The sequence below is a fragment of the Talaromyces amestolkiae genome (assembly GCF_001896365.1).
Source record: "Talaromyces amestolkiae strain CIB chromosome Unknown scaffold13.1, whole genome shotgun sequence".
Lineage (NCBI taxonomy): Eukaryota > Fungi > Ascomycota > Eurotiomycetes > Eurotiales > Trichocomaceae > Talaromyces > Talaromyces amestolkiae.
In genome coordinates, this window is record NW_024468049.1 from 818002 (window position 1) to 833800 (window position 15799).

Consider the following 15799-nt stretch of genomic DNA (forward strand, 5'->3'; position numbering starts at 1 on the left):
CTTAGGTGAGCTCAGATTGCTCCTTTGTTTTGACCGCTCCGCGATCAGTCGCGTCGACAACCTCAATCATACCACAAGCGATACAGCTAGCTTCGAACAGAAGCACGGGGCTGCAGATGGCAGCTCTACGGGTCTAAGCTTCATCGGGATAATATAACGAGATCAGCAATTAACACAGATCAGTCATCACATGGCGTGCGACGTGCAAAGACCAATTCACGAAAATGCTCCATGAGATCCTTCTCTCCCTCTCGGGCCAACCCTCGCCACTGCTCGACTTGGAGCCTGAAAGTAATGGCGCGTCTTCGAATCCATTCCCTCTTCTGTCGCCACCGGAGAAAGCGTTGCTTGCCTCACTCGCTCGCCTAAGCCGACTGCATGCCCTTCTCCGCACCCATACTACCCTTATATCCTCCTCCCACCCGTCGACGATTTGCCGCGCCGTATCCAGTGCCATATCTATTGAAGGGCTTGGAAAATTTCAGAAGCAGATACTCGATGTCGAAAGAGCGGTTTTAGGCAACGATAGCAATTATGTCGGCGGCTATGGGATCGTGCCGCTTTCCACGTTGGTCTCGGAATTTTCTCCTTGGACGCGGAGGTTGGAGTGGCTATGGGGTGTGGCTTGCTTCATCTTGCCGGAGTCTGCTACAAAGGAACCAACTACCACCACGAATGGTGCTAGTCTCATTGACTATCTTCGTGCCGAATCGCAGACCGGTTATCTGGATTTGCAAGAGATCGCCTTGCAACTCATCAAAGCTGCCGAAACAGCCTGGATGCGACAATTGTCAATGTGGCTTTTGTACGGAGAACTACCGACATTTGGCAAGGAAGACTTCTTCATCCAGGCGACTGAAGTTGAGCTCGAGGACGATGAACTGAGCTTTTCAGGCAAGGGAAACGTGGACTACGTGTTACATAACGACTTGTTGCCGAACTTCGTCTCAACCTCGACGGCATCTTCGATCTTGTTTATTGGAAAATCTCTAAATCATATTCGCAGTCAGAGAAATCGCTCGACTGCCGACAATGCGACAGGATCAATCACAGGTATCACTCTGGAGACAGACCATCTTAGGCAATTATCGTCTCTCAAGTCGCCAATCTCAACTTCACTGCTTGCAAGTTCTGTTACAGCTATTAGGCTCTCCGTCTCTCAGAGCTCGCTATCCAAATTATTGCCTCTGCCAAAGATTATCGAGATTCTCTCTCTAATCCATGATTTTCTACTTCTCGGTCGTGGCGAATTTGTGACATCGCTCGTTTCAAATGCTGACTCTAGACTTCAAGCACGGATGACAAGACCCGGAGGCGCGGCCGCTGGTTTAGATGGTGTTATTATCAAAGAAGGAGAGGTTGCAGCAGCGCTAGCGCAAACATGGACTGAACTCTATGCTCTGCAAAGCGAAGAGGCCCCGGTGGACGAAGAGCTAGACCTCGCACGGGAATTGCTAAGTCTTTCTATACAGCCTACAAAGAAAAGCGATCAGACAGCAATCCTTTCTCAGGATAACACAGGCACAGACGCGACGAAAATCTCATCGATTTCGTTTGCAGATCTTTTATTCCCAACTGAAACCGCTTTGTCGCTCAAGATACAGCCACCCATTGACCTTTTCTTGTCTAATTCAGACATGTTGGTATATTCAACTATGCATTCATACCTCCTCGGTATTCGCCGGGCTCAACTACGATTGGGCAGTCTTTGGAAACACACAACCATGCGTCGTCTACATCCATCCCCTCTCGGACCGCCCCGGAGCAATACTCGTGGAGGTCAATATCACTTGCAAACACAACGGCAAAGACATAATGAGCGAAGTGTTCAAATGCGACAGGTCTGGGCTACTGCAAGTGCCTCATTGTTTGTTCTCTCAGAAATTGGAGGCTACTTGCAAGGCGAAGTAATTCAAGAATCATGGCAACATTTCCAGACTTGGCTCGAAAGAGGGCCAGCGTTTCCTGCTATGAGCACATCGCGACCCGGATCGCAGCACGATTCGTTGGTAGCATCGAGAGGCGGCTTCATGCAGCAGAAACAATTAAGACCATCCACAGCAAACTCAGCAGTGACACCAACACAACAGCATGATCCTGAAACAATCACAGTTGCGCATCGTCGATATCTTTCTTCCCTTACACAGTCTCTTTTCCTTAGCGAGGTTCCATTCACTAGCTCTCTGAGATCCTTCCTTACTAGTCTCGACCATCTCATTGCTCTCGTTTCTCGGCTGGAGACTGTCCAACGTAACCTCGACCTAGAGGCCGATGAAGGTGTCGTGGATGCATTGGCAGACTATGGAAAAGAAGAAAGCGCAATCAAGGATGACTTACGAGACGCGCATGAAGCAGTTCAGACTAGAATCAAAGATATCATTTCACGTCTACGTGATATAGATGACAGCCGGTCTGTCGATCAGGGTCATGGAAGAATGTTTGGGGCTACAGAGTCTGGAGGGTCAAGGGAAGATCGGAACATGTACATTCCTCGCAAATCGGCTGGAGTTGATCAATTGTTAATGAAGTTGGACTTTGCGGGGTTGAATGACAATCCCGAGATAAATGACGACGAAGATGATGGTGATATTGTGCATGGTCATGATTGATGTGCGTGTCTTATTCAATTGATTGCATGAGGCTTATGTATATAGATACCCGTATGAGTTTTTGGATGAATATCACGAATGAACTACGTATCAGTCTGTCCTGAACTAAATTAACAAAATAGAAGTACATGGTAGCAGAAGGAATAACGCCATCATCGCCAAATATAGAGACCGAATGCGAATGCGCCTCGTTGCTAACACATTTAACTCGCCAAATAGAGAAGCAAAGAAATAAATGCAAGTCATGAGTACCTCGTATCGCAATCACCAAGCAGTATGTCCGCCATCGACGATCAGATTGCTGCCTGTCATGAACGAACTGGCATCACTAAGCGCAAACAAGGCTGCGCCTCTAAACTCTTCCGGCATCGCTAGTCTTCCCAGCATATTCTCTGCTTCCCAAATCGCGCGCGCTGATGGATTCTCCTTGAAGACCATCTCAGCCATGGGTGTTATGATATGTCCCGGGCAGAGACTATTGACCCGAATACCATGACGACCCCATTCCATCGCCAGACATTTGCCCAATTGGATGACAGCTGCCTTGGAAGAGTTGTACACGGGCGAGTTCATTCCTTTATTTGCAATCAACCCACTCATACTCGCAACCAGCAATATCGACCCGTTACATTTGTATTGAAACATTTGCTTCGCGGCCGCAGTCGCCGAATTGAAGACACCATTATAATTAATGGCCATGACTTCCTCTAGGGCCTTTTGGGAGTGGCCAATCGCGGCGTGGATGTGATTGATTCCGGCATTGCAGATAATGCCGTCTAGACGTTTGTTTTCTGCGGCGATTTCGGCCAGAATGCTATCTACGTGTTCATTGTCGCGGACATCGATGCGGGCGTAGTTTATGCTCCCGCCATATGACGAGTGGGAGCGTTCTTTGGCGGCGTTGAACTCGTCATCTGGTTTTTCGAGTCGGTCGAGACACCATACTACCTTCGTCAGCTTTACCAATTGCATACCAAACAGCAAAGGAAAATGAAGAAAAACCATTCGCGCCAGCTTCCATCAACGCTTCAGCCATGGATAATCCGAGACCACGCGCACCGCCCGTGACGGCAATCACGCGACCCTCGAGATTGAACTCGCGAAATCGTTGTGCATTCTGTGTCCCGATTGCAGGCGGCAGCTTTGTTTGTATATGATCTGTTGTAGGAGGGGGAGTCGTCGTTGCCGTTCCATAGCTGGAGACAACTTGGTACGGAAGAAACATCGATTTGTGTTGCGACCATAATGCCCTAGGGGCGCATTTTATGGATGCCCGTTTCAAGGACGAGCTCAGTGCCGAAGTCATCTTTGTTGCTCTGTCCTAACAAATCGCTAAGGTCATCGCAACAATAAAGAAAGAGAACATATCGTGAATGAAATCCGAAAACATGGGAACACTTCTTCTCTTATATACCTTTTACCTAGATAGAGTGCATTATCCATGGAAATCTTCATAAAAGATAACTCTAACGGAGCCACAATTACCGAAAGCAGACCCTAGATAATAATTTGAGGCAAAACTTGGGGTAGCCATGTGTCGTCATACACACTTAACATGTACCATCGAAGCATAACTATGACCTAGACCTTCTTTTATTTTTTTTACTTTTGGATAAGCTGAAGCATCGTGAACATCTGGGATTATGGGCCGACCTATCACCTCCCTCGTGAGGGGAAGAATCTGGTTTTGTTCTTTGGTTGATGGGTTTTGTAAGCGGAGCTAAGCCCTAGATTGGAAGAGGTGGATGATATATCTAGTACTCACGGATATCTCTGCCACGAAAAATGTCTGCTTAATTCGACATGTGGATAAAAGAAATCAATTCCTCGTCTACTACTAGTAAGTCGATCGCTTCTATTTCTAGCGTCCTCCATTTACTTTGCCATGATACCTACATTAGGCAGTGTGGATAATGACCACGCATTACATCAACTATTTTAGACTGTCAAGCCAAAGGCTCGGCAGGGGATATTGCCGCTGATTGGCCGGGGAGTTTCTCTGGTAGATAGAGGGATATATAAAATTCTTAAAATAAGAAAACGATGTGGTCAAGAATGCCCCCTAGGGAGGCAGAGTGAATTGATAGGTTGGGGAGAAGGATTGGTTGCGTCATACATTGAATTCCTCCAAATGGGGAATGTGCCACATTTACTATGGCTTCAGGAAGGCCTCGAGTCGAGATCTCTTCAATCCGTATTAGTGAATTGCCGTAACTATAGAAATACTTTGATATATTCTGAAACTATACTTATTCCTTTCTCATTTATGGCAGAGTTAGAAACAAGGAACTGCCTAATGCGGTAATTCCGGGCGCGTATTCTAACCCTAGCTCTAACTAAGTGGTGATTCCTCTTTTCACCTAGTCATACACTCTGAGGGCTCTCAAGTTCATGTTCCTCAACCCGCGAATCCTTGTCAGAAGAGCCTTGCGGAGACGATAGACTGATTGGACTCCGCACAATACTGATGAGACCGCTCCATGAGGTATCTTTGAGTAATCCGCGGAAAAGCGGTAAATTGGACGCAATGTTTGCCAGTCCTGTTTCGATCATGCACCAGTAGAGGATCGTTGAGACGGTTACTAGATATTGTCAATAGTGGGTATATGGTCGTTTGTAATAGAGTGTGAACTCACAGTCCTCGTCAACATTCGCAGCTAACCCACCGCTAGAAATTTCAAAGGATACGACAATTTTGATAATAGAGGCAACGACAGAACTATAGATGTCAGTATTATCTTTATAGAGACGGACAAAAGCCATACATCGACCCAATCATCAAAATTCCCACAACAGCGAGCTTCCTACCCCAACTCAACCGCATCCTCCACACCATCGGCATCGGCATCACCCAAATCAGCAGATTCGTAGCCGCATCACTGATCACGAGTGCAGTATCAATACCGAGATCCATCCCACAATACCTGTTTTTATCGGCAAGTGTACCCCATTGCACCGCAACATGGACGCCGCACGATAATATAGCCACGATCACGAAACTGATCATCCAAGCAGCGACGATGACCAATGCGGCGATGGTGATCCAGTCAAAGACTGAGCGATATAGGACGACGACGAAGAGGCGGCGGTACAGACAGATGATACTGAGTTTGAGACTGCCGGCTGCTAGGACGAGGAGGAGGATTACTATAAACTGGACCTGAATGAGCTTAGACTAATGTTTCAGTTCAGAAGATAGAGGGAAAACTACCAGTCCCATTAATCTGATAGTTGGGTTGATACTGTTCATCTGCTCTTCGGGGGTCAAGTTTGGCTCGTTTGGGGTTGGGTAGCCGATGGCCTTTCCATGGACGCCTGTCTTGCATAAGCCATTTTCTTCAACCTGAGCCTCACTTACTGACCAATGCATAGAGTAATGCCCATACCAATGGTGAACAGCTAACCAGAGTCAATACCGGAGGCTGACATACGGGAAGGCAAGACATACTAATGAAGGCACCATGAGCCAGTCATCAATACCGACCCCATTTCGTTGCCGACATCGCTGACACCATCGAATCGCCAAGGAGATGATGCCTAGGAAGGGTAGGACTATAGCAGCTGAGTAGACCTCGCCGGGAGTCGGGTAAGCAACTCCCAAGTCCTTGGTCTTTGGCTCTGACATTATCATGAACTGAGATCGGCTGTCGAATGGAGGTTCTGTAAGGCTCTCATTTCTTTCATGGAGATGTCAGAATACCATATTTTATTTTCTGTTTATTCACCGACTGAAGACCTTTGTTCGGGTAGGGCGTGAGTATTGGAATGTTTCCCCAAGCCGAGAAACTCCTTGGTGAGAAAAGGGCAGTGTACATGCAAAGTACGACGCAATATTTGAACAGAAGAAAAATTTCAGCTGAAGAGAACGACATACAAGCCCCGCGTGTGTGAATTATCTAGCAACCTGATTTGGAAGTCCCTTACCGTGACACAATGGTATTTCCTTTTTTGTGTAACCACCCTTCAGCTGTAGTGTGACTTGATGATCGACATAGCTAAGTCATACCGTATCGGCGACTAAACACCATGAATCATCTGGCGATACCAGAAACGAGACACCATTGGTGAGCATTTTCTCAACTCGAATGTATGATAGAGCAGGCTGACTGAAGTTTGTTTTTCAAGGTTGAATCAATCATCAATTATCTGAGCATAAATAGAATGAATCGGATGCACGAGTATGCAATTGCTCCGCTGGTGTACTAACTATCGCCTATATTTCGAAGTACATACATTGACTACCAAATAAAATTCTCTGGCAATAGTCCTGCGACTACCCGATACAATGCGCTCTCAAATCCTCAGCGCCTTCTTGTTCGCAATATTATACATGGTTCATGCCGAAGCCGTGGGAATTGCCGGTAAGTCAAAGCCTGTAACGTGGATAAAGATGGAGGTAGGCAGTCAAGATGTCTGATTATGAGAGCTTGACAGGACGAGATGATGAGAACGTGGCTTCCATAGGTGTCAGTTTGTCTCCGGTTGCGACCTCGACAGTACCGACGCCAGATGAGTGGTTCTAACAAAGATGGAGTCGGATGGCGTTGAAATTAAGAAGGGTAAAGGACGGATGGTAATGTTTTGGTACTCAATAGAGGTCGTTTTTAAAGGGATCATTAGGATTACATTGATCGTGTAACTAGATTGGTGGCATCTGTTTGTTAGAGAATGCTTGTCTTCAGTTGAAAATCAGTTGAAAATCAGTCTATTTCTATTGTAGTAAAATGTGTACACCTAGAAAGTAGAAAGTAAAGTATCACTACTCAACACTTTTGAAGTATCTCTCCATCCTCTCGGTATACGGCGAACCTTCAGGGCAATACCGAAACTCCTCCAATATAGACTGACCATCCCGCTTTCTTTCAGGCATATATCTCCAACAAGCAGAATACTGCTGTGCCCAGGTTTCCATTTGATTCCAGTCCCGGCATTTCCGGATTTGATGAGTACCAGACCTCCCTGGCTCCTGGAATCCGGTATAGCGTGGAGTGTCATCTGCGTAGCACTCGACGTCTTGTCTCAAGGCATCCAGACAATGGAGCATGTGGCTTGCAGGTTGGTCTGTTGGGGTGCCTTGATCGATTTGGCGGACCCAGGTCCGAAGGGTTTTCTGCGGTGGTTCTTAGAAAAAAGAATCTAAATATCATAAATGCGCCGCATACTTACAAGACAATGCATGCTATGGTAACCATTTAATATGTAAATCCCTTTGGTGACATCCCAAGGAAAAGGCTGTGCATGCGGAAGCCCCATCTGCTCAACATGTGTAGGATCTAGGGCGATTGAACCATTGTCGATACTAATTCCATCCCAAGCACGATCGGCGTCTTCATCCGACCCTTCTCCAAAGTATACGGACTTGGACACCCATGGCACAGACAGTGTAGCAGATAAGTGTGCTAGAGATAAGTAAACATCAGTCTCATTCAAGAGATGAAGAGAATTGCTGGATCATACCGTATGCGCTTCGCTCCGATGGACAGCGTGACTGTAGATAAAAAAGTCCATGCAATGCAACAGAGAATAATAGAAGACTAAACGTGGCGATCCTAGTCGGTGTCACTGTAACCCTGGAAGAATGTGGCCGTCGCTTGACATGCTTGTCCCCGTTCAAAGGGAGCGTTTCGTCGTCGAATATTCCGACCATGCTGATTGGAACAGATATAAAATGAGATGAGATCCGATCATTCAATATATCGTAGTATTGGTTTGATAGACTCAACGACCTCATCTGGGTGTCAAGGATGCGTCCATTCCGGCAAAACTAGGGTTATATATGCTCCAGATCAGTCGTCAGGCCTCCAACATTGAGTACTAACAAATCATCCATGCAAGGCTGATTTCACGTGTTTCAAACCCCAGCTGAGGAATTCCAGCTGAATTGCTATCAGCTAACATTGAAACTCCGAGAGACATGTGTACCTATTTAGGTAATGATCGAGACTCGAGTATCTAGTCGCGGCCTAATCTACAAGGCATCCATGGTTCGTTCTATGCTTTCTTTGTTTCAAATTCAAACTCCGACAGAAATAATAACGACAACATAGTTGAAACCTTTAGTTTTTTCCCAACAGAAGTCAATTGTTTTCACTAGATACTACTTGACTTTTGCCAGCCTCAGTTGAAATATACCAACATGGTTGACATAATTACAACTGCCTTACTTGGCTTACTTGCCATCCTGCTTGGAAGACGACTTACTTCTTGGGCTTTTATCAATATCAAACGTCGTCATCATGGTTGCAAATCACCACCCCGCTATCCACACAAAGACCCAATTCTCGGTCTTGATTATGTTCTGGCAGAACTCAAAGAGCGCGAAGAGGGGACTTCCTGGGCCGGCCAGCGTAACCGTTTCGCTCGTCTAGGACGCACCTACGAGGTCAATTCATGGGGAAACAGGCTCATTATGACGATGGATCCGCAAAATATCCGCGAAGTTCTGGGTACCTCTTTCGACAAGTTTGGTGTTCAGGAGATGCGTTTGGCTGTCTCGGGCACATTCATGGGTCCTGGAGTGTTCACAACGGATGGGGAGTATTGGGAGTACTCGAGGAAACTGATTGCACCCATGTTCTCGCGATCACAGGTTTCTGATCTAAGTGCGCTAGATATTCATCTTGATAGAATGCTTGAGCGGCTTCCGCGAGATGGCTCGACGGTGGAACTCCAGGGTCTACTTAAACTGATGGTATGACTATCTGTATTGTGATGTAGACCTCAGAGCGGAATGTTGATGGCATTGCTACTAGTATCTTGACCACTCGACAGAACTGATATTCGGCAAGTCAACAGAAACCCTCCTCAAGAAGACACCAGATGACTCTGCACATGAACTTCTCGACACTTTTGCGGCAGTCTTGAAGCGTACTGGTCTTCGCATCATTCTTGGCCGTTTATGGATCTTTACTGCCTGGGATACTACATTCCAAAAGCTTTCGGCCAATGTCCGCGCCATAGTTATGAAGTACATTGACGAGGCTATACAAAGACAGCGGCAAGATGGCAAGTCGAATAACAGCAACAGATACATCATCGTCGATGAGCTGGTCAAGCAGCTCGATGATCGCGAGGAAATATGTAACCATCTCATGAACATCTTTCTACCTGTTCGTGATGCAGCGGCTACTGGCCTCAGCGGATGCTTGTTTCATCTTGCAAGGAACCCGAGTGCATGGGACAGATTGAGGAATGAAGTACTCGCAATTGAAGGTCCCGTGACGCGCGATATTCTTCGATCCATGCCTTATATGCGGGCAGTCCTAAACGAGAGTAAGTCAATCTTGAAAACTGAAAAATACGTAGGTACCTAGGTCGTAGGAGATTATTGATTGGCCTCTTGACAGGTCTCCGGCTCCATGCACCTGCTGCCGGCAATCGACGCCGCTGCACCCAAGACTGCATTCTCCCAACTGGCGGCGGTCCAGATGGTACATCCCCAATCTTCATTGCCAAAGGAGACAACATAAACGCCAACTTTAGCGCACTACACTACGACAAGCAGATCTGGGGCGAAGACGCCGACGACTTCCGACCCGAGCGATGGCTAGACGAAGATGGACACGTCAAAACGCAAGGTGGATGGACATATCTGCCCTTCTCTGCGGGACGCCGTGTCTGCCCGGGTATGGATATCACGTTGACGGAGAACGCGTATGTTCTTGTACGTTTGATGTGGGAGTTTGAGAGGCTGGAGAATCGGGATCCGGTGAGAGAGTTTGTTGAGCGGACTAGACTTACCACAGAGAGTCGGAATGGGGTTTTGGTTGGTTTGATTAGCGCGCATAATTGAGGTTTTCCTGTGAATACCTCTATTACGGTTGGACGTTGCGGGATTCCCTAATGACTCAATGAAGAACATATGAATCTCCTTTTAGACTCTCGCTCGTCTTATGTCGAGGTCACTATGTAGTCTACGCTTCGAAAATGAAGCTCTAAAACTCGTCTGCACATACGGACTGTCAGCATTAGAAGCTCGCTTTTTCTTTATACTAGGGAATATCTTCTTTGAGTATTTGAATGCTGTGGACTAAGCAAAGTCACAATGTTGAGACTTCTTGATTCGCGGAATAGAAAGCTCGGAGTCGGAATTGACTGACCGGGCACACACCCGTCTCTGGACTAGAGGTCTTGACCATCAATCAAACCTGTTTGTTCTCGTACTACGTAGTATCCTATTTGCGGGGATTAGTTGTCACTCTTATGCGACGTATATTAGTAAAAAAATTAAAGTTAGGGTTACTACGGAGCCCTAGGCAGCAATGGGTCGGAATGAGTCACGCTAACTCCGAGCTTTCGGAATAGATTCGATTCGATATTTATTTCCCTCAACACTCCTTTTTATTCCTAACATTCTACATATTCTACTCGAGTGTTGTTCGATGCTGTGATGAACAGGTCCTCATGTCTTCCCTCACGAATCGACATATCGACTACATACGAGTCGAGCTTGAACTACGTATAACACCAAAGTTCCAGTTCGCATGATATTGTGATTCTAATGAACACATCATGCACTTGATGAATCAATGCAGTTATAGTACACAAGGGACGAGCTCTTGCTATCAAAAACAAAATGCCCAAAGCTAAGACAGCCACGAAAAACACGCCTGCGGCCGATTAAGGGACATCATTCGCAGCAGAGACCATGTCGTGGTCCTGACCTTTGGACACCAGCCCCTGTCTCGAGGCCCTATACCCATCACTGAACTGCGACGGATCCGGCTGAGGGTTTCCTGCCTGGTCCATATGGAGTTCCAGTTGAGACTCGGGTCCCCATGCTGTAGCATTCGACGCCATCTCGGGGTTTGTCACGGCTCTCTCGCGCATTCGGGCCTCCCATTTGCGATCCTGGGTCACGCCACGGATTCGGCGCTGCTGATCAGCACGCTCGGGATAGCGGATTGCTGTGTCGCTTTTGGATGATGGCATGTTGGGTTGAGCAGTCAATATGGCTTGGAAGATCAGGAAAGAACTTTTTACAATGTTCAATTTCAGACACGGCAAGACAAAATGATCGACCCCAGAGTATTTATGTCCTTCATTCGTGGCAAGTGATACACACATGACGGGATGCTGCATCATCAATGATACAACAGACTCTCATACCACGCCTCCTCCCAGTTACATAATCGTCGACCATAGTGGTTGGCAGCAATTGGCTGACTGAATCAGCAGCATATCGAGCAGTACGCAGTTATCTTGAAAAGGCGGCACGCACGAATCAGAATCGACTGCTGCACGACTCATTCGCCAAGGTGTCGACGACTTGCTGAAGCTTTTGACAAGAAACGATCTTTTGGAGATTGGTCGGAAGGAACCGAGTTAGCTTCCGCTACGCTGGCAAATGGGAGAGCTCGGCAGGAAGTTATTCCGCGCCGTCCGGTGTCCCCTCGTCGGGAGTGACCACTCTCTCCCCTTAGTCACCACAGGGACTTCGAAATTAATTTACCCACGGACCATGGGGAAAGGAGACTTGCGCCATTGTGGATCCATATGTGCTGATAAGGCCGGCCCTGAATACGTACGCTTTCGAATGCTTCCTCTGTATTGGCAGACAGATGAAGACCAACCTCCGAGCGCCACCCTACAATAATACTCCCTAGCAGCTAGTCTTTCGTTTGCGCCGACGATATGCGCAGTTGCAAACGCCGACCACAGACGGGCGATGTATTCCCACCGAAACATCGAAGCCTGTTGCGATAAGGATAATTAAGCTACGGGGCCAAGCCAATCGCAGGCTCGACACTCGACGCCACAAGTGTCGTGCGACCTAAAGCTAATCCTCATGTCTTGGACCTCGTCCTGAACCAGTGCACCTCGGCGGATACACAGAAAGATTACGGTCTTAGTGTATCCCGCAATTTGCAGTTGATGTTTCGATACGCACCGAAACTGCAGACTAGAGACCATGCAAGGAAAATAACACTGTTCCAACTTCCACGACAATACTCGTTCAATGTACATCGACAGCGATACGTACAGATGCTGGTGACTTGTCCAGTGATAGCAGTTCCGGCATTCTTTTCCAACGTTGCATCTCGCTCCGTACTAACCGTTCGCTCGAGCCACTCACGTTGACGCGATAATCACCAAAACATATGCAAATCTTGCGCCAGTTGCTAACCTGCTAGTCGATTAACAACCCCGCGTCAAGTCCAATCATGTCGGCCAATTTTTGCTTGGCTTTTATCAAGACGCAGCATCAGTTCAACACAAAGTTCCGACGACGTACCCACTGGGCCGTCCCTCGAATCCTCCGTCTTACTCGTCGTCCCCTTGGGCCCTTGCGCCATGTACGTTGCTTTGGACGCAATGGCACACTCTGACCTTGATCCCTTATTCTGGCCATCTCCGTGTTGTACGGACCAGTTCGTCTCAGACGGAGAAACTCCAATTGGCGCTTGGCCATAATCTGAACGACTTCTAGAAGATGATTTTTGTTCGACCTTCCTTTTCTGGCCAACGCGCCAAGTCTAAAATTGCATGGAGATGTCTTTTGATCGAGATCCCATCGGTACAGGAATTTGCGAGTCTAGGATGGCTCGCGATAGTGCGGCGACCGGCGACATAATGGGGGTGACCTGAGTCGTCTCATTGCAACCCTTCGCGTAACAAAGAATCCTACCAAATCAGATCGTCTTATCAGGGATTCTAATTGAAAGAGCGCCCTCCGCGCCATGAACTTGCATGAATCAATCAATCAATCATGTTGGTTCTTTATCATCTTATTATTAAATTACACATATTATTGCAAGTTGCCTCTCCACTAGGCGGATCCATTCGAGAAAACGTGTTTTCCAGTCTCTATCCCGTCTTAGGCATTAGGCCCGACGTGCGCCAGATTTTATCATTTCAACTAATTTAGTCAATGGTACAGAATGTAATCCTGTCAGTTCTCAGTAGTTTCTGTTAGTGTCAGTTCAGATAAAGAGCGTCTCGTCCGCCATCTTCATTTGAGCCGTCTTCCTTCCTCCAGACGACCAGCTCTTGCAGTCCAGAGCCTTTTTACACTGTCTGTCTCTGTCTCCGTCTCACGCACTATCTCAAGATGGGTTTGTTCACACCAACGACATTCGCTCAATCATGTTTCTAACTCCATACAGCTACCAACGCAGGCGAAAATGTCATCGCGGACATGATCGCGACTCGCCCTCCTCCAGAGGTCGTCGAGCAGATCGCCGCTCGTGACTCCCTCCACATCCCTCACGACAACACCGAGAAAGTCGCATACTCTGGCGACGTCGCCTCCTCAAGTGAGGGAGACGATGAGTTCCCTATCCCTACTGCAGAGGAGAAGGCAACTTTGCGCAAAGTCTCTGACGACTTGAGCTATATCGCGTTCGCGCTGTGTCTTGTCGAGTTTGCGGAGCGTGCTTCGTACTATGGTGCCCAGAACATCTTCTCCAACTTTGTGGAGTTCCCTCTTCCCGCAGGTATGCCTTGTTACTATCTACTCACAGCTATCTATGGACGCGACTCTAATTCTGGCAGGTGGAAATGGAGCTGGTGCCCCTCCCAAAGGCACCCAAGAGACTGCTGGTGCTCTAAACATGGGTCTTCAAGCCTCCTCTGGTTTCGTTCTGCTCTTCCAGTTTCTTGCCTACGTTATCCCCATCTTCGGCGGTTGGTGGGCTGATGTCAAAGTCGGTCGATATTATGCCATTGTGGTTGGTGTTTTGATTTGTGGTGTTGCGCACATCATCCAAATCATCGGTGCCATTCCTTCTGTCCTGCAACGGGGAACGGCAAACGCCGCTCCTCCATTCATTATTGGTCTTCTAATTTTGGCTGTTGGTGCCGGTATCTTCAAGCCTAACATCGCTCCTACCGTTCTCGATCAAACACTCCACTCTAAGGAGTTTGTTAAAACCTTGAAGAGTGGTGAGAAGGTAATTGTCTCTCCTGAGCTGACGGCGACTCGCACTATGCTCATCTTCTATGGTTCCGTCAACGTCGGTGCCTTTTACATGCTTGCAACTTCCTACGCCGAGAAGGACGTTGGCTACTGGCTCSCCTTTTTGATTTCGGGKATCATCTACTTCCTTCTCCCCATTTTGTTGTTCGTCATGTACAAGCGTACCAAGAAGTCTCCCCCATCTGGCTCCGACCTCACCAGCGCCTTCAAGATTGTCGGAACTGCTCTCAAGAAGAGCAAATTCCAATTTTGGAAGAAAGGATTCTGGGACTCTGCCAAACCTTCTGTCTTGGCCCAGCAAGGTATCACAGTTAGCTGGAGCGACAAACTGGTCGACGATGTCAAGCGAACCATCGACGCATGCCACATCTTCTTCTTCTTTCCCATCTACAACTTGAACGACGGCGGTATTGGATCTGTCCCATCTAACCAGGGAGCTGCCATGGTCACCAATGGTGCCCCCAACGACTTGCTCAACAACTTCAACCCTCTCACCATCATTGTCTTTGTGCCGTTCCTCAGTTATGTGTTTTATCCCACGTTGCACCGCTTTGGTATTAAGTTGGGACCTATCGACCGATTGACTATTGGTTTCCTCCTGGCTGCCCTTTCCAGTGCCGCGGGCGCTATTGTGCAGCACTACGTGTACAAGCTGTCTCCTTGCGGATACTATGCTTCTACCTGCGACACCGTTGCAAATATCTCGATCTGGTGGCAGATTCCTAACAACTCTTTGAGCGCCATGTCCGAGTGCTTTGCCAACGTCACTGCCTACGAACTTGCCTACTCGCGCGCACCTCCTTCGATGCGAGGTCTCGTTATGGCTATCTTCTTGTTTATGACTGCTCTTTCCTCTGCCCTTGGTGAAATCCTGCTTCCTGTCCAGGTCGACCCTTACCTCGTAAGTCTTCTTTCTTCTATCGTATATGACAATGAAAGCTAACGTCTTCTAGGTCTGGCTCTGGGCTGCACCTGCCGTCGCTCTCGTCATCCAGACCATCTGGCTGAACATTCATTTCCGCCACTTGAACCACGAGGATTTCATCACCAATGAGATCGTTGAGGAGTCACCTGCGACCAAAGAGGCTCAAGAGATCAAGGTCTAATCGGACGAGACTTCTTATAATGCACATTGGTGAGGAGAGTGAATACTGAATAAATACTGTAATAGTGGGAATTGAGCGATGAATAATTATATTCATGCGTGTAAAATCTATCGATTGGCTGCATATTCCTGGACTATACAATAGCCAACCATTAATACTATACCATT

At 47.5% G+C, this 15799-nt stretch overlaps 5 protein-coding genes across 5 annotated transcripts; 3 read left to right on the forward strand and 2 right to left on the reverse strand.

Moving 5' to 3' along the window:
• Nucleotides 1-224: 224 nt before the first annotated feature.
• On the forward strand, nucleotides 225-2609 carry BHQ10_006943 (uncharacterized protein; the record flags this gene model as incomplete). Its single annotated transcript, XM_040879584.1, has 1 exon — nucleotides 225-2609. One exon carries the CDS (start codon nucleotides 225-227, stop codon nucleotides 2607-2609), a length of 2385 nt encoding a protein of 794 aa, XP_040735447.1.
• A 264-nt stretch (nucleotides 2610-2873) lies between these two features.
• BHQ10_006944 (uncharacterized protein) lies at nucleotides 2874-6234 on the reverse strand (the record flags this gene model as incomplete). The annotated part of the gene is made up of 8 exons (XM_040879585.1): nucleotides 2874-3523; nucleotides 3573-3930; nucleotides 4980-5191; nucleotides 5246-5328; nucleotides 5375-5769; nucleotides 5821-5924; nucleotides 5972-6008; nucleotides 6058-6234. The coding sequence occupies 8 exons, from the start codon at nucleotides 6232-6234 to the stop codon at nucleotides 2874-2876; spliced, it is 2016 nt and encodes a 671-aa protein (XP_040735448.1).
• A 2511-nt stretch (nucleotides 6235-8745) lies between these two features.
• On the forward strand, nucleotides 8746-10401 carry BHQ10_006945 (uncharacterized protein; the record flags this gene model as incomplete). The annotated part of the gene is made up of 3 exons (XM_040879586.1): nucleotides 8746-9300; nucleotides 9362-9881; nucleotides 9956-10401. 3 exons carry the CDS (start codon nucleotides 8746-8748, stop codon nucleotides 10399-10401), a joined length of 1521 nt encoding a protein of 506 aa, XP_040735449.1.
• An 827-nt stretch (nucleotides 10402-11228) lies between these two features.
• BHQ10_006946 (uncharacterized protein) lies at nucleotides 11229-11540 on the reverse strand (the record flags this gene model as incomplete). The annotated part of the gene is made up of 1 exon (XM_040879587.1): nucleotides 11229-11540. One exon carries the CDS (start codon nucleotides 11538-11540, stop codon nucleotides 11229-11231), a length of 312 nt encoding a protein of 103 aa, XP_040735450.1.
• A 2119-nt stretch (nucleotides 11541-13659) lies between these two features.
• On the forward strand, nucleotides 13660-15632 carry BHQ10_006947 (uncharacterized protein; the record flags this gene model as incomplete). Its single annotated transcript, XM_040879588.1, has 4 exons — nucleotides 13660-13663; nucleotides 13715-14044; nucleotides 14103-15427; nucleotides 15480-15632. The coding sequence occupies 4 exons, from the start codon at nucleotides 13660-13662 to the stop codon at nucleotides 15630-15632; spliced, it is 1812 nt and encodes a 603-aa protein (XP_040735451.1).
• Nucleotides 15633-15799: the final 167 nt, after the last annotated feature.